At 42.4% G+C, this 24,634-nt stretch overlaps 1 protein-coding gene across 1 annotated transcript; it reads right to left on the bottom strand.

The window, feature by feature from the left end:
* Nucleotides 1–483: 483 nt before the first annotated feature.
* Nucleotides 484–24,400, bottom strand: LOC119886784 (dynein heavy chain 12, axonemal-like). The gene is made up of 13 exons (XM_038697731.1): nt 24,302–24,400; nt 23,560–23,707; nt 20,221–20,273; nt 12,011–12,145; nt 11,725–11,883; nt 7,327–7,572; nt 6,470–6,641; nt 6,227–6,332; nt 5,419–5,598; nt 3,457–3,585; nt 3,165–3,293; nt 2,276–2,429; nt 484–2,146 (listed from the first exon to the last, which is right to left on the bottom strand). Exons 2-13 carry the CDS (start codon nt 23,679–23,681, stop codon nt 1,929–1,931), a joined length of 1,803 nt encoding a protein of 600 aa, XP_038553659.1. The 5' UTR covers nt 23,682–23,707; nt 24,302–24,400; the 3' UTR covers nt 484–1,928.
* Between the last annotated feature and the right edge of the window lie 234 nt (nt 24,401–24,634).

Genomic DNA, 24,634 nt, shown 5'->3' on the forward strand with positions numbered 1-24,634 from the left:
TCCAGACTGAAATATCTCAACAACTATTGGATGGATTGTCATGCAATTTTGTGGAGACATGGTCTACAGACATGGTCCCCAGAGGATAAATCTTCATGACTTTGGTGATCATCTGACTTTTCCCACAACCATTAAGACATTTTTGTGGGAAATCTCTCAGCTATTGGATGGATTGCCATGAAATACGGTGCATACAGTCATGTTTCCCTTAATTATAGCACCATCATCCGGTCAAAGTTTCATTTGTCCAGTACTTTGGTTTATGACTAAATACCTGCAAAACTAGTGACATTTCCATCAGCCTCAGATGTACTTTGTGCTTTTAAAAAGTGTAACTGTTACTTCTGTAACACAGACAGAAAATGCATGTTTTAGTCTCAAACACAAGGAGTGAAATGTTATATTTCATCCCATAGTTTGGGTTAGTTGTAACATACGCCGGGTGAAATGTAACATTATGTAAGAAGGAGGATGAGAGAAACATGATATTGAAGGCTTTTATTCAACACTTTAAGGGGCTATATGTAGTGTTCAGTGGCCGCTAGCGTTGCAGTTTCAGATTGCATCCACTACTTTCCAAAGCGTGTGCTCATGCGCATGCTCACACCGGAGACAGCTTCACCCAACATGCTGGAAACTCAGGTAAAATCCCACTGCAACTTTACAGTAATATTTTTATCAGCTTGAGGATGAACTAATCCATGCTTGTTACATGAGAACATTACATTGACTACATTTAGCTAACATATGGTGATGACACATCAGTGTTAGTTTGCTTGCCTGCTTTTCTATTAATATTATCTACATTTTGTACATTTTCCACCAGAGAGGCTTTGCAATGTGAACACAGCTAAATTTATTTGATGATAATGAAAATGGTAATCGCGCTAGCTTGAATATTATAATGAGATTGTTGCCACACTTTATAAAAGTTAGACCGCAGGGGGGGTTCAGAGAGATCAATGCTACTTCACCAATGATGCAATGAATCACAAACTCACGGTAAGGATCTATTCGTGGTTTTATTTTGAAAATGTGCTACGGCTTTGCTAGCTGTTTCTCTCTGTCTGTAATCATCACTCTGTAGTCTGATTGGTTACAAGTTGTGAATAACAGCCTATCAACACTCACGAGACACATTTTTCTTGAAAAAATATGTGTTCCTGAGTATTGGTATTATAACATTAATCTAATTTGAATGTTACAAAGCAAACAATGGCAGATCCATGCTAATGTAGCTGGCTGCCCCTGCCTCGCATCATTATTGGTTTTAAAAAAACAATCCGCTTCACATTTGCTTTGCACCATAACATCAGTTCTTGCGGACTGAAATCAACACTGACATAATACCAGTGGTACACAGGACAGTAATATGGGTCACGTCAGCTGGTGAAATAACGTGGAAATCCATACAAATATATTATTTCGCAACGGACAACTTTAGCCGGCAAGCTAACGTTATCTAACTTGAGCCAACTAAAAGACAAAATCACAATATATTTCACATTCTTTGCAAGAATGATAGTTTACTTCTCCAAAAGGATGAAAGCCAACCCTGGGTTGGTTTTGTCAGTTCTAAATTTAGTGCTGGCCTGACAGGCTTCAGCGCATGAAACTATAATGTTGTTTATATCCTTGCGTGGAGTTTGTGTTGGTCGTTTTTTGGTGTTAGCAGACTCTACTTCATTAGTTGCGGTGTTGTCGCGGTGTGTACGGTTCAGAATCAGTAGGCAAGAGGCTTGGGAGCACGCACGCCAGAACTTCGACTAGATTTCTTCACATTGGACGCAGAACGGTGGCTGTTCAAGGGACAAAGAAATCAGGCATGTAGTTAATTTTTATGTGAGGTTACAACCTGTTTACAAATAAGCAGTAAAAAGGGATTAATTGAAAAGTGATTTCTTTAAAAAACTTCATATATAGCCCCTTTAACAAATTTTGTCTGTCTTCTCACTTCTGCGTCCCTGACTTGCTGCTGTGCAGTTGCTCTGCCGGCCATACAGGTCGTACTCCCGGTACAGGATGTAGTCCCTCAGTCGACCTGGCAACGGCAGGAAGCTCGGGAAGACATGTGTCCGGAGACGCCGGCGACCAAGACAACGACGGATCCGCAGACGACAGAGATGCTGCAGACAACGGACGTTCTCTGGAGAGGACGAGGAGGAAACATGGAGAGGAAAGATGAATAAAGACCACTGGTTGTATTCCTGTTTCTCACATTTTCTATTGTTTCTGTTGTCACAGCCACGGCAAGGAGTGAAAAAGTTTAATATACCTTGCAGCTTGCAGATGTCGGGCCACTGCTGCTGCTCCATCAAAACTGCCTTCAGCTTGGAGCAAAAGTTGACATGATCCACGTAGTCCAAAAGTATGCGAACAACCTGACCAGAGAGGTTCTTCAGCCAGGAGACAGTGATCACCTCACAGAACTGCAAAGACAGATGGACAGGGGTCTGACTGAGCTGCAGGTGCTCCACACCATCCTTCACACCTCTGTAATGACTATAAAAACAAACTGCGTTCTGCAGAAAAAACTGATTTCAGACAGATTCTGCTTATCGTTAGCTTGTCACTCAGTGTACCACCAACATTACAATGAGTTTTCTTCGCTTGAAACAGCTGCTCACTTTGCAGAAAGGTATATGTCAGCCACTTTCATTACTGGCAGCTCTTCCAAGCACAGAGTGTAAAAAATAGCCTAACCTAACGTTAGCTAACTAAGCTGTGAAAATGAGGCTCATGTTGGTACTACTCTGAGTGACTAGCTAGCGTCGCTAACTGTTATGTTATCCAAGACATTGAGGTGATGATCAAAATCATCAAAAACATTATATACAAAAATGAACAGTAAATAATATTCACATTATGTACAAAGTCAGCTGTGAAATGTGAAGTAACTAACTAGCACTGTGAGGTGATCACTAAGTTTGGAGGTGAATGTTACTGTAAAGTTGACGGGAAGTAAACAGACGAGCAGCTGGTAAAACGGATATACGTCAGATGACATTGTGCAAGTAGAGAATATCACAAATCTGCATCAAGAGGCTTTACAATCTGTACAGTTTAGGGCAATCTTCTTTCCTTAGACACAAGGTAACATGCTTTGTCCTCCAGTGGCTCTACAGTGTGACATCCATGATGAACTGGTGTGCTCTGTTCATTACCAAGCTGTCTTTGATCACGCAGTTGGTCCATGCTTCGAAGCCTTTAGGGATGTGGGAGTCATTACCATAGGGACAGTCAAAGCAGCGCCCAACATCATAACCATAGTTACACAGCATCCTGAGGACCACCTAACAAACACAACAGGCGAGATTAAATACAACAACAGTTATCCTCATAAAAGGTGAGAACTGTACAGAAATACATCAGTAAAGTTAGTAAAACTGCGCATTCCAGTAACATTTTTGAATATGGACATTTGTGTATGTTTTAGAAAAGATTTCTCCAGTTTACCTCGTCTGTGAAAGCGTACTGCAAGGCGGAAGGGAAGTGTGTTGTGTTTACTTTGCAGTAATAGTTGACGTTGGCTCCAAACGTCAGCAACAGGTCAATCAGCTCATAGTTTCCCAAACGCAGTGCAACCTTAAAGACACAGTCACTGGATCAGCAACACAGGTTTCTGTTGGTGTTTTGAACTTTTTTAACCAAGTTATTAAAACTAAAATTTAGGAACAAGATGGCGCTCACTCTCTCTCTTTCTCTCTCTTTCTCTTTCTCTCTCTCTCTCCACCTGTGCCTTTTAATCCAATCACCTGCACATACTTATATAAGCCTTTTGGTCTTTGTCAGTAAAGCTCATGGTGGACAGACTGACAAACAACAGTGTCTATACACCCAGTACTTCTGTGCAGCATCTCAAACAATAGCGCTGGTTGCCAGATATGATTGTGAGCACAGGCTTTGTTTTTGGTTTCTATATGTGCACAATGGTACCAAACATAGAAACCTCAATGTGGAGACAAGAGTTTAGAAAGCCACACAGAGTCCCTGCATGACCCTTGTATAGTTCCAGGATGTAACTCCCTGTAAAAGCACAAATGAGATATGATTTGTTTTATGATTAGCTGTAGAAGTGTTGGTAGGTGTAGTTTTGGACTGTACAGTGTCACGTTAACAATTTCCCCCTGCTTGCAGTCTTTATGCTGAGCTAAGATAACCACATTCTGACTCCAGCTTTGTACTTGTACATGAGATTTATATTCATCAGCTCATCTTACAAATGAGTTGAGGCAATTTGTGTTTCTAAACTGTTAAACCCTTATTTTATGTATTAAAGGGGCTATATGTAGTTTTTTAATGAAATCACTCATTAAATAATCACCGCCTATTTGTGAACGTTGTAACCTCACAAAAAAATAAACCACACACTTGCTTTCTTGGTCACTTTAAACAGCCACTATTATGCATTTTATGTGAAAAAATCTGGTCGGATTTTCTGCATGTTTGCTCCCAATCTCTTGCCTACTGGTTCTGAACTGTACACACAGCAACAACACCGCAGCTAACAAGAGTGGGGTCTACTAACACCAAAAACAACCAGCTCCCAGCCCAACATAGACTCCAACACAAACTCCATGTCAGGATAAAAAACAACAATAAAGTTCTATGTGCTGAAGCCCTTCAGGCCAAACGGGAACCCGATCGATGCTGGGACACGGAATGGTGTTTGAGTCACGTCTTAATTTTGGATATAAAAAAATAAGGCAGAGTTGGCTTTCATCCTATTCGACAGGTAAACTAACATTTCTGCAAAGCATCTGAAATTAATTTAGATTTTTTGACTCAAGTTTGATAAGCTTGCCTGCTTGTAAAGCTAGCCTCACTACTTCACTGGGTAAAGCATTCTTATTACTATCCAGTGTACCAGTAATATGTCTAAGTGTTGATTTTAGCCTGCAAGAAATGATATAATGGTACCAAGCAAATGTGGACCGGTTTGTTTATACTAGCACATAGTGATGCAAGGCAGCCAGCTACATTATCATTGATTGGGCTTTGTTTGCATTGTAGTAAAGTTTCCTGCATTATGTGTAATGCTGCCTCTTATGTATGTCCCTGTTTTGGTTTGACCAGCGACGCCGACTTCTCCATCATGAGTTCGAGCCTCCGCAGAATCACAGGCTTGGGAATGTAGCTGTTGCAATCTGAAACCACATCACTATAGGCCACTGAAAACTACACATGGCCCCTTTAAGTTTGAGGATTTTTCTTTCTCGTTTTAACTTTGGCACATGAAGAAAATAATTTCACCAGTAAAATCATCTTAACAATAAACTCTTTGGCTCATGGAAGGTTAGCTAACGTGTACAAAAAAGAAGTTCCTTTTCCTTCCTCCTTTAAAAGGGACTCTCCCCCAGAAGTCTGCTTTCAGTCATGACAATGTGTTGACGCTGTAACACACAAACACACACATGCCTGAAGACATTTGATTGGGTCTTGGTTGGCCATGGCCCCGCCCTCCAGCAGCAGTTTGGCTGATGGCACGTCATTATTGGAGACTGCGAAGAAGAGCACAGACTTCCTCTCGTCGTCATAGCCTCGTTGCACCCAGGGATGGAGCATGTAGTTGGGATCATAACCTGCATCCAGCAAGGCCTGATGGGAGTTGGGCAGGAGAGACATTCAGTTGTTGTTGATCTGTTGTGTGTTTAACAGACAGCTGTCAGCCAATCAGAAGTATTTTCTAAGAAATCAAAATGCAAAAGAAAAAAATTGAACATTGATTAATTATCTACTTTTGTAATTTTCAGGCAAACATTTGCTGGTTGTGTAAATGTCATCTCCTTAGGCTGTGGGAAATTACAGTATAACGCATTACAGTATAAAGTATTTTTCAATATTTTATGCCATTTTCTAGACAAAACAACAATAACGGAGAAAGAATCAGCTGATTAATTCATAGTAAAAAGAATCCTCAGCACTGACCAACCAATCCTGAAAAATACCTGCATTTATGTAGTCATGGCTGATTGCTGTGTTTTGCAGTGGATTTGTGACTTTTGAAACACTTGTGTTGCCAACAGGGGTGTTGCAGAGTCCCCTCAGATGGACAAACTATGCAACAACAACACTTGTAATATCATTGAAGGATCCGTCTCTCCATTTATTTTTTTATTGTCATTTATCGGCTGTTATAAGACAGATACCAATTTATCTGTAATTATCTCTGGTTAGCTGATAATATCTTGACGCTGTTTTATTGGTCAGGCTCTTATGCACACACCTTGATGCAGTGTGGGTGTCCTCCTGCAGCAGCAGAGTGTAGAGGACTTATCCCGCTGTTATTTACTTCTTCGATAGAAGTGACTGGAATCAGCAACTTCAGAGCTCTAAGGGAACACACGCACGCACACACACACACACACACACACACACACACACACACACACACACACACACACACACTTTATCTGATGTTATATTTTAAAATATAAATAAATATGAATATTTTTGCTTTAACATTTACTCCAGGTTGCCTTGGTGTGCAACACTGTGGATCGGCATATGTTTTGTGTTTGTGCCGACGTTAGCATCGGCGCCATATTCCAGCAATAGACGGATAACAGATGGATTTTCAGACAAAGTCGCCTCGTACAAGATGGATGCCTTATCCTTTGCCTCGGACAGGATGTCCGCACCTGCAGGACAAACATGGAATTTTGTACAAAAAAAGATTAGAAAAATACCCACTTGATAAGACTGTTGAAGCCTCATATTAGCTGAATTTATTTAGGAGACAGATTCTCTAATCTGCAAAGGAAATAGTAACTTTAACCATCAAATAAATGTAATGGTACAAAGTATAAAGTAGCAAAACATTTAAATATACAAGTAAAGTTCTTAAATTGTACTTAAGTGCAACACTTGATGTACTTTCCATCACTGTAGAACTGCAGGCGAAATAATAAAGCAAAGAAAGTGTTTTAGAAGAAGCTGTATAAATGACAGCCTTAAGTCAATACTATCTTCTGTCTCGCCTGCTCTTTGCCACCGGTCTGACTTCACCTGAAGATAAATACTCCTTGAAAAAATATTGGCATCTTGTCAAATGCTAAAAATTGAACATCAAATCAAAGATAAAGAAGTAAAAGAAACCACCAGTTTCAAATGCAATGAGTATCCATCATAAAGATGACGTCTTTATTGATGTCATTATTAAGTGAGTTAGTTTATCAAAAATACAGCATTTCTATTTTTTTTATTAGACCTCCATTAATGTGTTAAGGCGGATTTCAGAATACTAATTTAATTCACGTTTTTATGATTTCATTTTTAGTTGGATCACCTCTACCTTAACGTGTAGAGACATCCGTGCCCTCTCACCTCTACTCAGTAGAATCTCCATCACCTCCAGGTGTCCTCCCTGAGCGGCCAGTGCCAGCGGCGTGAGGCCGAAGTTGCTGCGAGGGTCTGGCTGTGCTCCAGCCTTCAGCAGCAGAGTCACCAGAGCTGATTTGCCCAGCTCTGAGGCCTCGTGGAGGGGACAGCGACCGTAGCGGCCCTTCTGGTTCACCCAGGAGCCATAGTGGAGCAGCAGCTTCACCAGGTCAGTTCGGTCTGAACGGATTGCTGCAGGAGTCAAACTTTTAGATTTTAACTGATGAACTCAGAGAAGGAATAAAAAGGTGTAGCCCACATCACAGCTTGACCTGTGTTCACACCGAATGCAAAGCCCACGGCACGACTGAATACAAAGTCCATGCAAAGACGCGAACAGATGCAATTCACACCAGGTGGCGCGAATGAGGCTTGTGTGGAGAGGATCGGTGTTGTGTCTGAACTGCATTTATGCTGAGAAAAGATGTGGATGCAAATCTCGGCAGGTAGCCTACATCATCTGTTCTGATGAATTATGCATCCACCTCTTAAGGTCCTTCTCTACAGAAGCCCTAAGCGGCCATCCATTGAAATATTTTTTTACTTCGTTTCCTCGTGATAACAGCATAATTTTTTCGTGATCTCGAGATAACAAAACAGTAGTTTAACACCCATTGGAAGGAGCGTTTCTTAATGATAATTTCAGAATGGCTTTCAGTGTCAGTGGTTAGCTCAGTTGGTAGAGCACAGGATTTCCAGGCTAGGGGTTGCATGTGCGATCCTCACTTAAGACCAATTTTTTCTTCTTTTTTTTATCTGTTTTATAATCCTCTTCAACAAAGTTCTTTCGAAGAGACTGTTTCACATGTTCACAATGAACCATGTGCTGGACTGTGATTGGTCCACATCCATCAACCTATGAACTTTTCCTTTCCCCATCATTCCCAGAGAAAATTCCTGTGCTTCTCATTCAGCGGAAGCCAATCACAAATTTCCTGACAGCTATTTCAGAACCTTTGAAATAGCCATCGGGAAATGTGTGATTGGATTCCCCTGAATCTCTTCATAAGAACTTTGTTGAGGAGGATAATAAAAACACACAAAAGAAGAAAAAAAAAATCGAAAATGGGGATTGAACATGTAATTACGAGTCCTATGTTCTACCAAATGAGCTACCCAGTGAAAAAATATTTTTTTTCTTAAATTATTCTGAAGAAACACACATGCCAATCCCTGTATTCAACTATGGTTTGTTATCCAATTATTGCGGGATGGATGGTCACTTAGGGCTTCCATACTTTTCAGACACTTTGCTGTGCACATTTATCAACTGCGGTTATTACCACATATTTTTGCTGAATCTCAAGGAATAACGTTACTTAGTGTAATAAAATCATAGACTGTAACGCTGTTTTCTGCCGTCCCTCTCTGGTAACATTTACCAGAGAAGAGCTCTTAAATATTGGACTTTCAACTGCTCATATTATTCCACCGCTCCTTAACGAACCCGGAACTTTCCCAGAGTTATTAGTTGGAGGAGCAGCAGGTCTGTTTGGGATCCTTCGGAAATGGCGCAGGGGAAAACGAGCAGGCGTGCCGGTTAAATTAGACAGTGGGGTTTTTGCACTGCGCTCTCTTCAATTCACCCGGCGAATGTCTGCTCTCTGGCCAACAAAATGGACAAACTGCTTCTCCTCAACAGAACTAACTCGGACTTCTGCAGATCTGCCGCCCTCTGTTTCACCGAATCCTGGCTCACCGAGCACATCCCGGACAGCGCACTTCACCTACAGGGATTTAATCTCATCCGCGCGGATCCTGAAAGGGAGCTCACGGGAAAAACAAGGGGAGGCAGACTCTGTTTCTATATAAACGAAGGTTGCTGCACAGATGTCACAGTGTTGGAAAAATCATGCAGCCTCGCTTAGAGACATTATTTATAAACTGTAAACCTTTTTATTTACCGCGGGAGTTTTCTTCATTTGTCCTGGTTGCTGTTTACATTCCACCTCAGGCCTGTGTTAGTGAGGCGTTACTACAACTGGCTGACCAGATAACTAATGTGGAGAAAAAACATCCAGACTCCCTGCTCATTGTTCTTGGAGACGTCAACAGAACAAACCTCAGCCACAAACTCCCAAAGTACAGACAGCATATTAAGTGTCCCACCAGGGACACTAACACACTGGACCACTGCTACACTACATTAAAGGATGCCTATCGCTCTGTTCCCCGTGCAGCCTCTGGTTCACGTGAGCCACCTCTTCCAAAGGCAGAAGATCAGGAAGGCTCCTGGCCCCGACGGTGTGTCTCCATCCTGCCTGAAAATCTGTGCAAACCAGCTGGCCCCCATCTTCACACAGATCTTCAACAGATCACTGGAGCTGTGTGAAGTTCCCTTCTGCTTCAAACGCTCTACAATCATCCCAGTCCCCAAAAAACCCTCCATCTCTGGACTAAATGTAGTCATGAAGTCCTTTGAAAGACTGGTGTTGGCCCTCCTGAAGGACATTACAGGCCCATTGCTGGACCCCCTGCAGTTTACCTACAGGGCTACCTGCACGTCCATCACTGTCTGGTTTGGATCTGCCACCAAAAAGGACAGGGACAGACTACAACGGACAGTCAGGACTGCAGAAAAGATCATCGTTGCCAATCTCATCCGCGCGGATCCTGAAAGGGAGCTCACGGGAAAAACAAGGGGAGGCAGACTCTGTTCTCTATATAAACGAAGGTTGCTGCACAGATGTCACAGTGTTGGAAAAATCATGCAGCCTCGCTTAGAGACATTATTTATAAACTGTAAACCTTTTTATTTACCGCGGGAGTTTTCTTCATTTGTCCTGGTTGCTGTTTACATTCCACCTCAGGCCTGTGTTAGTGAGGCGTTACTACACCTGGCTGACCAGATAACTAATGTGGAGAAAAAACATCCAGACTCCCTGCTAATTGTTCTTGGAGACTTCAACAGAACAAACCTCAGCCACGAACTCTTTTTCTGGGATCCTCTATTTCCCAGGACCTGAAGTGGGAGCCCAACGCGGACACCATCATCGCGCCAGCTCAGGAAGCTCAATCTGCCTAAGGACCTGTGGATCCACTTTTACACAGCTATCATCCAGTTTGTCTTCTGCACGTCCATCACTGTCTGGTTTGGATCTGCCACCAAAAAGGACAGGGACAGACTACAACGGACAGTCAGGACTGCAGAAAAGATCATCGTTGCCAACCTGCCCTCCATTCAGGACTTATACATTTCCAGAGTCAAGAAACGGGCAGGAAACATCACTGCAGATCCATCTCACCCCAGACACAATCTGTTCCAGCTTCTCCCCTCTGGTAGGCGCTACAGAGCTCTGTACACTAAAACCAACAGACTTAGGAACAGTTTCTTCCCACAAGCCATCACTCTGATGAAAAGCTGATTTCTGACTCACAGTGTCAGGAACAATTCCTGTGCAATAACCCAGTAACTCTGTCTCTAATCAGCCACCTGTTTACTGGCTAACACTTATTATTTACTCACCATTCTCTATTTCAGTGCTGTTCATACTGTTATATTGTCAATATTTGTCAATATGTCTATATTGTTTTTGTCTGATTTTATTTTATTTTTATTATAGTGATTTTGTATTTTTGTCTGAGTAAGCACATTGTGAGCAATGTACAATCCAGAGTCAAATTTCTTGTATGTGTACACATACCTGGCAATAAAGCTGATTCTGATTCTGATTCTGAGAAGTAGGGTCATTATTGTATTATTTCTAATGGAACTGCACTTCCTTTTTGCAACCAGAAGAGTCGCCCCCTGCTGGCCGTTTCAGGTTTAATGGACCCTCATTCGCATCAGATCTCTGACTGGAAGATTCACGCTTCAATAAAATATTAACAACTCTAAACGTTCATAAAATGTACACATTTATCACCGTTGATGAACCCCACAAAAAAATTTACAGCATTTAAAAGCAGCACTTGGAGGTGCATGCAATTATTGGCAGTCATGCAAAATTCAGCATAACACCGGTAGAGAGGAGGGACAGAGCCTCTGCTCGCCGACTGAAAACTACTACACAATAGTTTCTGGACAAATTAAGCACTGGAGTTGCTCCGGATTCTGCTCTGGAGCTCAGGGTGAATTTATTTTATTAAAACAACTTTTTAATTTTAATTTTGGGGATTAAAAAGTCACTCACACTTTTCAATCTATCTGCAGCAGCTAGCCGCAGAGTTTCCAACCTCCACTGCCATAATTGTAGCCATCGGCATAATTTTGATCCATTTATTGCAATTAAATCACAGCAAAATACCGTTATCAATCAGATTGGGGTAAATATTCACAGGTTTTTAGCCACAATCGCTTAACTGGCTTTGAGGCAGTGAACTGCTGGTCGGTGTTCAGCCTACCTATGACAAGTGGTGTGTCCTGGTCATGGTCGTGGCTGTCCGGTTGAGCTCCATGTTGGAGGAGGAAGGAGGCGTTTTCTATCAGACCTCGTTCAACTGCCAGGAAGAGTGGAGTCTTACCACAAAGAGTACAACTCTTCACAGAGTGTTGGCCTGAAACTGGAGAACAGGATACTGCCTTAATCAATTTGATTAGCCCCTTCAACATTCATCACATCTCTGCTTCATTAAAGGAGTTTTATGTTATTGTGAAGCTGCACAGAATCTGTTTAAAGTGAGAACAAACCTCTGAATATGAGCTTAAGGATGGTTTGGTTGCTCTGAGCTGCTGCTTCATGGAGAGGGGTCCAACCTCTGCTGTCTGTCTGTGAAAATGTGTTTCTCTGTTGGACACACAGATCCTTCAAGAGCTTCTCGTTACCTGGAGGGATGGATGAAAGGAACAGCAAAAGAATGGAGATACACTGTCCCCTTACATAAGTACAATTGTCCATTTGTCTCTGTCAGTTAAACTGATTGATGGGCCTGGTGGATAGACATTGTGGTGTTGAGTGTTTGTTTGATTGTAATTTATGTAATAAGTGTAATTTATACTTCTGTGTCAAATTTACGGCGTAGGTGACTGCGTAGGCTACGGGGCTATGCCGAGGCTACGCCGTCGCCTGACATGCACCTCCTCAAAAATGTAACTACACGTTGAGTCAACGGAGACCATGAGCACTGTGATTGGTTGCCTGTGTAGCTTTGCAATGTCTCAGAGACGACAGGAAGTGTCCCACACTTTGTGGTAACTTTTACTAGCAGCCAAAATGGCGTCTGTAACACGGTGGATCAGTATATTTTGACTGAAATAACTCATTTCACTATCAGAATGTGATCCATTCTGTCGATAACATTGTAAAAGTTACAAAAAAGTAACAGCTGCATGTATACAATTTTACCCCCATTCACGTTAGCGGAGGGCTAAACTGGAAGTTAGCCTGCTTGGTCGGCCAAAGTCAACACAGTGGACGATGTAGCGCTACTGCCGACTAGCGTTTGGAAGTGTAGTTGCAGAATGACGGAGACACCTACACACAAGTATAAATGCCTGGCTACGTGCGTAGCCTACGGCGTAGCTATGCACGTAGGCCCTACGCAGAAATATAAATCAAGTTTAAGGTGCATGTTCTTTGAGATGTATCCTGTCAAGTCATTGGCTTTGTGATGTTTGGTGTTGATGTAGCAATTACCGTAATCCAAAACAATAAAGTAACCTTAAAATGCAAAGTGTTTTGAAAACAATTGCCATGTGTCTTTCTCTGTGTGCTATACACCAAATGTGTGAGTTGAAACCTGTTGCTGCTATATGTTTACATAGGTTCTATCACTGATGTAAGGTTTGGTTTTCAAGCAGATCCAGAAACGGACACAGACGTGGACGGAGAGGTGCATGTAAAAGATTTTAATGAACAAATAATGAATGGAAGAAGGGCTGGGCTGACAAAGGTAGGACGTTGGCAGGCTGGTGAGGGTAGAGTATGGCTAGTGACTGAGCTAAGGCAGCTGGTGGTGGTGGTGGTGAATGGCTGGACTGAGACAGTGGAACAGGAATCCTGAGGCACAGGAGAAAAAACACATTAGCAAAAAGCACGAGGGAAACAAAATAAACAAATAAAAATAACAAAAACAGACTGAAAAGTTCTCTGATGGCATATCAGCCAAGAGTCACTGTCCCAAAGAATAGACAGAACAAACTGGCGATGAGTGGCAGGAGACACGGAGTATTTGTGCTGAGGGTTGATGAGCTTATTGAAGCCAGGTGTGGAGATGAGCAAGGGGAGGTAAGCCACGCCCACAACACATACACGGGAGGAGGGGACAGAGAAAACACAGGAAAAAACAGGGAAAGCTGGAGTTGAGGACCCCCCTCTCTCAATGGGTGGCTCCAGGTGCCCTACCAGGCTTGTCGGGATGCTCCAGAATGAGGGTGGCATCCAGAATGTACCAGCAAGGGATCCACAATTGCTCCTCAGGACCATAACCCTCACAGTCCAATAAAAACTGGGACAACCTGCCGTCCAGAATCCGAAGTCAGCATAGTTGTCAATGATCCGGGAGCAGCAGAGACAGGCATGAGCAGTGAAACATGGAGGTTAGGATGAATTTTCATAGAAGCAGGCAACTTAATTACGGAATTACTTAATGACTTTGTCATTTTCAAATGGCCTAACATAAACGGTGTGCCAACTTATGGCATTCCACCTGGAGAGGCATGTTACGGGAGGTCACAAGAGGAAAGCCACACCTTCTAACTGAGAGTGGTCAGCGTTGGCTTCGAGCTGGTGAGCTGATGAGAGCGGACCGGGCCTCCCTTCAAACCTGGTTACACCGACCTTAAATGGTAGGTACCGCCACCTCGCTGTCCAGGACTGGGATAAGGTTGACAACCCAGAAAATCCATGAAAGGTGTCAGTGCTGGTGAGAGAGTTACATTTACATTTACTCATTTTAGCTGACACTTTTGTCCAAAGCGACAATTGCTATACAGGTGCTGGTCATATAATTCGAATATCATCAAAAAGTTGATTTATTTCAGTAATTCCATTCAAAAAGTGAAACCTGTATAATGTATACATTCATTCCACACAGACTGATATATTTCAAGTGTTCATTCCTTTTAATTTTGATGATTATAACTGACAACTAATGAAAACCCCAAAATCAGTATCTCAGAAAATTTGAATATTGTGAAAAGGTTCAATATTGAAGACGCCTGGTGCCACACTCTAATCAGCTAATTAACTCAAAACACCTGCAAAGGCCTTGAAATGGTATCAGTCTAGTTCTGTAGGCTACACAATCATGGGGAAGACTGCTGACTTGACAGCTGTCCAAAAGACGACCATTGACACCTTGCACAAGGAGGGCAAGACACAAAAGGTCATTGCTAAAGAGGCTGGCTGTTCACAGAGCTCTGTGTCCAAGCACATTAAAAGAGAGGCAAAGGGAAGGAAAAGATGTGGTAGAAAAAAGTGTACAAGCAATAGGGATAACCGTACCTTGGAGAGGATTGTGAAACAAAACCCATTCAAAAATGTGGGGGAGATTCACAAAGAGTGGACTGCAGCTGGAGTCAGTGCTTCAAGAACCACCACGCACAGACGTATGCAAGACATGGGTTTCAGCTGTTGCATTCCTTGTGTCAAGCCACTCTTGAACAAGACACAGCGTCAGAAGCGTCTCGCCTGGGCTAAAGACAAAAAGGACTGGACTGCTGCTGAGTGGTCCAAAGTTATGTTCTCTGATGAAAGTAAATTTTGCATTTCCTTTGGAAATCAAGGTCCCAGAGTCTGGAGGAAGAAAGGAGAGGCAGAGAATCCATGTTGCTTGAAGTCCAGTGTAAAGTTTCCACAGTCAGTGATGGTTTGGGGTGCCATGTCATCTGCTGGTGTTGGTCCACTGTGTTTTCTGAGGTCCAAGGTCAACGCAGCCGTCTACCAGGAAGTTTTAGAACACTTCATGCTTCCTGCTGCTGACCAACTTTATGGCGATGCAGATTTCATTTTCCAACAGGACTTGGCACCTGCACACAGTGCCAAAGCTACCAGTACCTGGTTTAAGGACCATGGTATCCCTGTTCTTAATTGGCCTGACCTTAACCCTATAGAAAATCTATGGGGTATTGTGAAGAGGAAGATGCGATACGCCAGACCCAACAATGCAGAAGAGCTGAAGGCCACTATCAGAGCAACCTGGGCTCTCATAACACCTGAGCAGTGCCACAGACTGATAGACTCCATGCCATGCCACATTGCTGCAGTAATTCAGGCAAAAGGAGCCCCAACTAAGTATTGAGTGCTGTACATGCTCATACTTTTCATGTTCATACTTTTCAGTTGGCCAACATTTCTAAAAATCCTTTTTTGTATTGGTCTTAAGTAATATTCAAATTTTCGGAGCTACAGCATGTGGGATTTTCATTAGTTGTCAGTTTTAATCATCACAATTAAATGAAATAAACAGTGAAATATATCAGTCTGTGTGTAATGAATGAATATAATATCCAAGTTTCACTTTTTGAATGGAATTACTGAAATAAATCAACTTTTTGATGATATTCTAATTATATGACCAACACCTGTATATGTTAGAGGTCGCACGCCTCTGGATGAACTAGGGGTTAAGTGTCTTGCTCAGTGGGAATCAAACCCGGGTCTCTTACACGATGTGTCTTAGCCAATGTACCATCGCCACCATCATTATGAGCATACTCCCTTAGGACAACTGTTTGCGCCAGGTGGATGGATGGAACTGTCAGACCACGGGACCAGAATACATGGAGAATCAGAAGATCCATCTGTGGGTTGCTGAGGGCAGTTAAGTGAGAGAACAAGCCTTGGAAAAACGGCAAATTGTGTTGTCTAATGATGGAGGGTGTGTGAAATTCAGAAAGGCAAGCTTGGAGGAATTTCCCCACTGGCGAATCTGAGACCTAACAGGATCAGGCACAAACAGTAGGTTAGGAGGTCCAGTATCTGGGTCAGGGTGAGTGTGCTGAGCCTTCCAGGCAATGGTCCGGTCTCAGTGTCACGCGTAGCAGCAGCCACCAGGCAGGGAGGACAGAGAATGTCTCTTGCTCTGAGTTGGGTTTCTCAGGATCAGATTGGCAGGAGAAAGGTAGGTTTTTGTGGTCCATCAAGACTACAAAACGTTGTTCAACTCCTCCAGTACTTACACCACTGTAAACAGCTCACGATTTTCCACATCATAGTTATGCTTAAATAGTTCAAGGAGACGAGGAGGGACGGATTAGACCAGAATCTAGGGAGTCATGGATGTTTTTCTTCATAGCCTCTCTTTCAGGACGGGAGAGGTTATAAAGTTGACTGGAGGTTAAGGGCCACAACCAGGAAGTCAGTTGTGGTGTACAGTCATGGGGTCTATGTGCAGGCAAAGACACAGCTTATTACTTGCTAAACACCTCAGCTAAGTCACAGTAAGTGGAAGGAACTAATGAGGGGTCAGGACACTCAGGAGCCGGCGTTTCAGTTAACTGAGTAGCGAGAGTGTGTGGTTGAGGTGTGGCTCATCAGGACTCCCCCGTTACTGTTGAGCCTTCTCTTTTTGGCAGAAGGAGACACGAGGTTTGGGAAGTGGAGCTGAGGGACAGACTGGTGCAGGGGTTGGCAACCTTTACTATCTACAGAGCCACTTTTGGCCAGAGAAAGAAAAAAAAATTTGCAAAACAATATTTTAGCCCTTTAAATGCATGAACCACAACCTATTACTGTACATTAGGGTATCGACATTTCTAACAGGTCTAAATGACCATTCATTCATATGTTTTACCACAAGGTGGCTGCAATAGGCCTGTATGTTATTTATGATTATTTGGCTACTTCAACTTTGCATTTCCAAAAATTGTTTTAGTGGATTTATGACAGTATAAAAGTACTACAATAAAGAAAACAGTTGAAACTAGTTCTTTTTACTGGGGATGCCATTTCCAACAAAACTGATTTGTGGGGAAAAATTAGAACTTAGAAACTGAGTAGCTATTGATATTTTTTTAGGGCTAGTTTGAGACCTCAGTGTTTATGGAAAATAAATGAATAGCCCAGTGTGCACAAAACACAATGATCAATTAATTTATAGAGAAAATTAAAACTTGCTAAAAGAGGTAATGTGTTGCACAATAATAACCTAATAAAAAATGCTGTTCTCACCAGTTTAATGGGATTTCTGTTTCTAAACATCAGTGCAGATATTCTTGATACCAGGGCTATAAGATGTAACAATTTGATCTTGACACGACTGAAGGCTCTCATCTGAGGTGGACTAATATCTAACGATATTTTGACTTTATGTAGTTCATGCTTGAGAAAACTGGCTAGCACATACGTTGCAAGTACGTTGATCCGAAATGGGACAGGACTCCAAATGCGTCTTCATATTGACATTGTTGTCTGCAATAACTTTCCATGTTTCAAACAAAAGTTTGGCGGGTTTCGGGAGTTTTTCAGTATCGCTTCGTTTGTGGTTTTGATTGAGAATAGCCTTCTGACAGGCAACATCTTCGAGCTCAGATGTCAGGATTTTGAACTTAGATACACATTTGTCATTGTCGGCCAGTTCTATTTATTTCAAGTTCGGGTAGACTTACTCCTGTGAATGAAGACAGGGATGGGTCAATGTCCAGAGGTGTAACAGGGAATGATAGTAGCATTCTGATGATCAGACACTGTAAATAATTGTTGATGTAATTGTTTTCTTCTCTGAACTTTCTCAGAGAGGGGAAGTGCAAAAGCATGCCTCTCTGTACATCTCACACCAACTTGCACTCAAACACTAAAACAACTTCCGACAGCTGCTGGACTGTCCCTTTCCCTGGAGACTTTTGTTCAGTGTGTTGAGGTGACTTCTCATGTCCACCATGAAGTGCAACTTCTCCAGCCAATCATGATCTTCCAGTTCTGGGTAGGTCTGGCCTTTGCAGGAAGATTTTCAAATGTTCTATAGTGGAAGTTGGCCTCTGAAGTTAGGATCTGACAGCCCAGACTTCTCCCTAGATCGTTTACGTAGTTGGTTATCGAACCAAATACACAGGAAAATTAGGGAATCTAAGCTATTTGTCTCATCCCTAGCCACTAACTCATCATATCATTTACTTTATCAGAAAGCCCACAAATCAAAACTCCCTGTAGAGCGACTTAATTCCCACCCACTCTCTGATGCCCAAAGTCTCAGCTCCACAGAGTATTCTGTGACTGAACTAGAACGCTGGCGAAGGGAGAGAAATCTGTTGGAACGCTTTCTTTCCATGAACAGGATGGACAAAAATGTTTCTCATCTCAGCTATAAATGTTAAAAAAGAACTACAAATCAATGACCCCTCCTCCGACAAAGTAGTAGCCCACTGAGATGCTTTACTAGTAAATAAACCAATAAGTTTAATAAGACCTCAGATTCCCAGATCTCCGGAGTAATGCTGTACCGGACATGGTGAGGGGGACTATGGCTGGAACGCAGCGGGTGAAACACTCCCAGCCATGGCAGAGGAGATGGACAGGTGAGTGGTGATTTGATTAATATGGCAGCCGAGTTGAGCAATACTGGTGGTTGGGGTTCACAGGGTGTCTATGTTGTCCAACCAGAACACCTTGAGAGGCTAAAGCTCATCTGCTGGACTCTGTTGCTTTCTGCTGGGTATTCTGTTCTGGTTTGATTAAGAAGACCCAGAAGCAGACACAAACAATGGAGGGAGAGGTATAAGTAAAAGTTTTTAATGAACAACAATGAATGGATGAAAGGGGTTGCTGGGCTGACAAAGGCAAGAGGCAGGCAGGCTGAGGAGGGTTGAGTATGGCTGGGGATTGAGCTGAGGCTGCAGGTGGTGGTGAATGGCTGGATTGAGATGCTGTAACAGGAATCCTGAGGTACACGAGAAAAACCACATTAGCAAAAAGCACGAAGGAGAATCATAAAAACACACTAGAAGGTTCTCTGAATGCAAATCAGCCAAGAGTCACTGTAGCACAGAGTAGATGGAACAGTCTGGTGATGAGTGGCAGGAGACGTGAGGTATTTGAGCCGAGGGTTGATGAGCTGACTAAAGCCTGGTGTGGAGATGAACAAGATGCCAGGAGAGGTGAGCCGCGCCCACAACACATAAACACGGGAGGAGGTGACAGGGAAATCAAAGAAAAAACACAGGGAACGATGGAGTTGAGGAGCTCCCTTGCTCAGTGGGTGCCTCCAGACGCCCAAACCAGGCTTATCAAAATGCTCCAGAATGAACCAGCAAGGGATCCACGATCGCTCCTCAGGACCAAAACCCTCTCAGTCCACTAAAAACTAGAACCCCCAGCTATGGGGTTCCAGGGAGCCAGGTGCCAGGAGAGGTAAGCCTCACTCCAACAACACATACACACATGTACAGGAGGAGAGGAGGGGGCAGGAAAAACACAGGGAAAAGCTGGAGTCACAGCCAGAGTGGTGACAAATGAACTGATGTGTTAATTTGTGTTTAAACTGCGGAGGCTGCCTGCCTGCATTACACATATGATCCGCACACAAGATTGACCCATCTGTCTTGGAATAGAGTAATAATAATAATTCTGAGGGATCAAAAAGTGGAGGTTCAGGAGGCCCCAGACCTCCATGTTTCCATGTTTAGCTACAGCACTCTGACTGGAGGAACAGGGGATCTGATACTTTATTTACCCAAGTTACTATATTTACCCCCTCCAGATAGGTTTGTGCTGTGAACTCATGGGCAGACAGCGTGTTGTTAGTGATATTGAAGAGTCAGTACCCACCACATCAGCATCTAACTGGACCTAAGTGACATTTGCAGGTATGTTTACATGCTGTTTAATGTGATTTAAAGAGCAGATATATATGCTGTAGCAACTGCAATTTTATTTCAGTTACCTGATGGTTTAATTTGCATTCATTTATAGTAAATCACAACAAAAGCCGTCACCTTGTTACAAGCCTTGTACCCCCCCTCACCTTGTCTTATAGCAGTGAAGATCGAGCTGCTGTCTGCAAAGTCAGGCCAAGAGCTGTGAGGAAAGAAGATCGCTAACTATGTTAAACATATCAAACACAAAGTAAAACAAAATTCTGTTTAACTACACAGGAAAACTAATCCAATCTGATGATAGCTTCACCTGCTGGGAATAATACTGATGCAAAAAGTTAACATATCGAGCCTCTTGAGACCAACATTTGTCAAGGCTGAACGTCCCACTCTCTTTTAGAAGACAGTTTAAAGTATTACTTACTTCTGAAATCTGGTAGGTTCTTCCACCAAATTTGTATTTAAAATTCCAGATTTCAGATTAAAGAGATAGTAAGTAACTGTAATCCAATACACTTTTTTTGTTAAATTCAGTGTGTATTTCCTCATGGTTTTTGTGTGTGCTCTGAAAAAAATCTGTCTAGAAAGTGGTGTGGAACTTGCCACACAACATCCAGCCAATCATCAATAGGTGGTGTTAGTGCTTGTGCACGTTCTATACACCAGCACATTCAAACATGCTGGACTCTATGCACCATGGCCGGCTCGTGACATACAGTGGGTACGGAAAGTATTCAGACCCCTTTAAATTTTTCACTCTTTGTTTCATTGCAGTCATTTTCCAAAAATCAAAAAAGTTCATTTTATTTCTCAGTAATGTACACTCAGCACCCCATCTTGACAGAAAAAAACAGAAATGTAGAAATTTTTGCAAATTTATTAAAAAAGAAAAACTGAAATATCACATGGTCATAAGTATTCAGACCCTTTGCTCAGTATTTAGTAGAAGCACCCTTTTGATCTAATACAGCCATGATTCGTTTTGGGAAAGATGCAACAAGTTTTTCACATCTGGATTTGGGTATCCTCTGCCATTCCTCCTTGCAGATCCTCTCCAGTTCTGTCAGGTTGGATGGTAAACGTTGGTGGACAGCCATTTTCAGGTCTCTCCAGAGATGCTCAATTGGGTTTAAGTCAGGGCTCTGGCTGGGCCATTCAAGAACAGCCACGGAGTTGTTGTGAAGCCACTCCTTCGTTATTTTAGCGGTGTGCTTAGGGTCATTGTCTTGTTGGAAGGTAAACCTTCGGCCCAGTCTGAGGTCCAGAGCACTCTGGAAAAGGTTTTCGTCCAGGATATCCCTGTACTTGGCCGCATTCATCTTTCCCTCGATTGCAACTAGTCGTCCTGTCCCTGCAGCTGAAAAACACCCCCACAGCATGATGCTGCCACCACCATGCTTCACTGTTGAGACTGTATTGGACAGGTGATGAGCAGTGCCTGGTTTTCTCCACACATACCGCTTAGAATTCAGGCCAAAAAGTTCTATCTTGGTCTCATCAGACCAGAGGATCTTATTTATCACCATCTTGGAGTCCTTCAGGTGTTTTTTTAGCAAACTCCATGCGGGCTTTCATGTGTCTTGCACTGAGGAGAGGCTTCCGTCGGGCCACTCTGCCATAAAGCCCCGACTGGTGGATTGCTGCAGTGATGGTTGACTTACTACAACTTTCTCCCATCTCCCGACTGCATCTCTGGAGCTCAGCCACAGTGACCTTTGGGTTCTTCTTTACCTCTCTCACCAAGGCTCTTCTCCCCCGATAGCTCAGTTTGGCCGGACGGCCAGCTCTAGGAAGGGTTCTGGTCGTCCCAAACGTCTTCCATTTGAGGATTATGGAGGCCACTGTGCTCTTAGGAACCTTAAGTGCAGCAGAAATTTTTTTGTAACTTTGGCCAGATCTGTGCCTTGCCACAATTCTGTCTCTGAGCTCTTCAGGCAGTTCCTTTGACCTCATGATTCTCATTTGCTCTGACATGCACTGTGAGCTGTAAGGTCTTATATAGACAGGTGTGTGGCTTTCCTAATCAAGTCCAATCAGTATAATCAAACACAGCTGGACTCAAATGAAGGTGTAGAACCATCTCAAGGATGATCAGAAGAAATAGACAGCACCTGAGTTAAATATGAGTGTCACGGCAAAGGGTCTGAATACTTATGACCATATTTCAGTTTTTCTTTTTTAATAAATTTGCAAAAATTTCTACATTTCTGTTTTTTTCTGTCAAGATGGGGTGCTGAGTGTACATTACTGAGAAATAAAATGAACTTTTTTGATTTTTGGAAAATGGCTGCAATGAAACAAAGAGTGAAAAATTTAAAGGGGTCTGAATACTTTCCGTACCCACTGTAGGCGATAGAGGCGGTCAGATGTTGGGGGGAGGGTCACAAGAGAAAGTTTTTGACTCTGCGCAAATTAACGCCGCCCGGCTGATGCAACACCGGTGTAACGCTGTCATAGTGGACCCACCTTGCACTGAGTCGCAGCCAGTTTGTGACAGAGTGGCAACATAGCTGGTAGAGTTTTGTTATATAAACATCTAAAAACTGAGGTGAAACTTTGTTCTGTGGATCTACAGGAGAAAACATATTTAAAAGCAATGTAGAATGCCCAAGAACCTTCTATTTTCATATTTTGAAGTGTTGCGTGCTGCCCGAATTTTGTGTTTCCCTTTACATAAATAAAGATCACCAAAAATTGATGCAGAAAAGGCAGCAATTTGTGTAAAATGTAACACCAGAATACAGGAAATTAAGTCTCAAGACCCCCACACCCTGCATTTAATAAGTGTCCACTCCAGTGTTGAAACAAAGTTGGGGCAGCCAAAGAGGAAAAGGTCTGAAGAGTATAAACAGAAAAGAAAGGGGATTTGAAATTTAGGTTGGTGGAGCTTCTGAGGGAGCACTGAGGGGAGGGGTGTATTTGTTTGGCAATTAAGGTCAAATATCAAAATCCTACAGAATCACTTACTCTCCCTGTAACTTAACTAGCAGTCTTGATTTTTCCACCCAGTTAGTCAAGATCCTGTAAACCAACAGTAAACTGACATAGAAATCAAAGATAGATTTGTGTGGAGCCCCTAAACTGACAAAATGGATTAATTGGACTGGTGGTGAAACAAAAGGCTTTACTATTCTTTACCAACTAATTAAGAGGTTATGTATAAAGCTATCTTTTAACACTGTATTTTAATTATTTAACTAACATTATTATTTATTTTTTGAATCAGTTATATTTTTTACATGTCTGATAATGTTTAATGCTTTTTGTCAGCATGGGGGCTTCACAGAGTTGACAAAATGTAGTTCTTTTGCTTAGTAGAAGAAAGTCTCAGAAACTTTCGGATCATATACTTTAATAAACAACTAAGAAGAAATAATTACAGTATTGCAAATACAGCAATGGAGAAGACAGCAAAGGAACAAGCAGAACTTTGATCAAACTAAACATCTGAGGGAAATATTTTTAATCTTTGTTTCAATTACACCGACCTCCTGCCTTCTTCCTTCCATTTGTTGTGCTCCAGCAGACTCTGCTCAATCATGTACTGTGTAGCTGCATCAAATTCATCTTCATCATCCACACCCTCTATCCCATATTGCTGAAGCTCCATGATATCCACATAAGGGGTCCTGGGCCCTGTTGAAAAAGGGAAAATTTTAAGATTTATTTCAATGAACTTGTGTCTGATATGCAAGTCAGTGTTACATCATGGACACTACATCGCATAAGTATGTAGACACTGAAACTGTGTGTAATAGATCATTTGTCATTCCAAATCCATGGGCCCATCTGCTCCCATTCAGCCACTAGAGCATTAGTCAGATCCAACACTGATGATGGGTTATAAGGTCTGGCTCCTATGGCGCTCCAGTTCATTGAGGTCAGGGCTCTGTGCAGACCAGTCAAGTCCTTCCACACCAAAGACCATTCTTTATGGACCTGGCTTTCCACAAGGACACTGTCTGAAGTTGAATCTTGACTAGAATAGCATCCCGCAAAGTCTCAAATCAGTGCAGAACTTTAAAAAGCATTTTAAAATAATTTATTAAGCACTCTTATTGTTTATAACAGCAACATCCCTGTTTTAAATCCAACATAGGATCTTAGCTCCATGTCATCTATCTTGCTCTCTCCCCGTGTTTCCTATCAATCTCTACTGTCAAACAGACCATTTCCAGTTTTCTTGCCAAAATATAATTATATATAATGACAATCACTATAGGTTTTTACCTTGTGGTTTTGTCTTGTGTCGTTGTTTTGATTCTCTCGACTCGGCCGTGGAGTCCCTGCAGATTCTGGAGAGGATCTTTGCTGTTGCTGAAAATGGCAGGAGGTGTCTCTGACCTATGACTTAAACTACAGCCTACGTGGAAAAGCGGATCCAATATCTGTTACTATATTTACCTCCTACTAAGTTTATGCAACAAACTAACAGCCGACAGTCAGTGTGTCCGTCAGTGTGTCCTCTGTTGACCACCTACCTCCATTTCTAACTTTACTGCCCTCTGTGCAGTGTGTATGTACCCTAACACCTTTAATTAATTAATTACATACAGAGCACAC

This window comes from Micropterus salmoides, unplaced genomic scaffold (assembly GCF_014851395.1).
Source record: "Micropterus salmoides isolate LMB-PRFRI ecotype aquatic unplaced genomic scaffold, ASM1485139v1 Ms_hic_scaffold_4, whole genome shotgun sequence".
Taxonomy (NCBI): domain Eukaryota; kingdom Metazoa; phylum Chordata; class Actinopteri; order Centrarchiformes; family Centrarchidae; genus Micropterus; species Micropterus salmoides.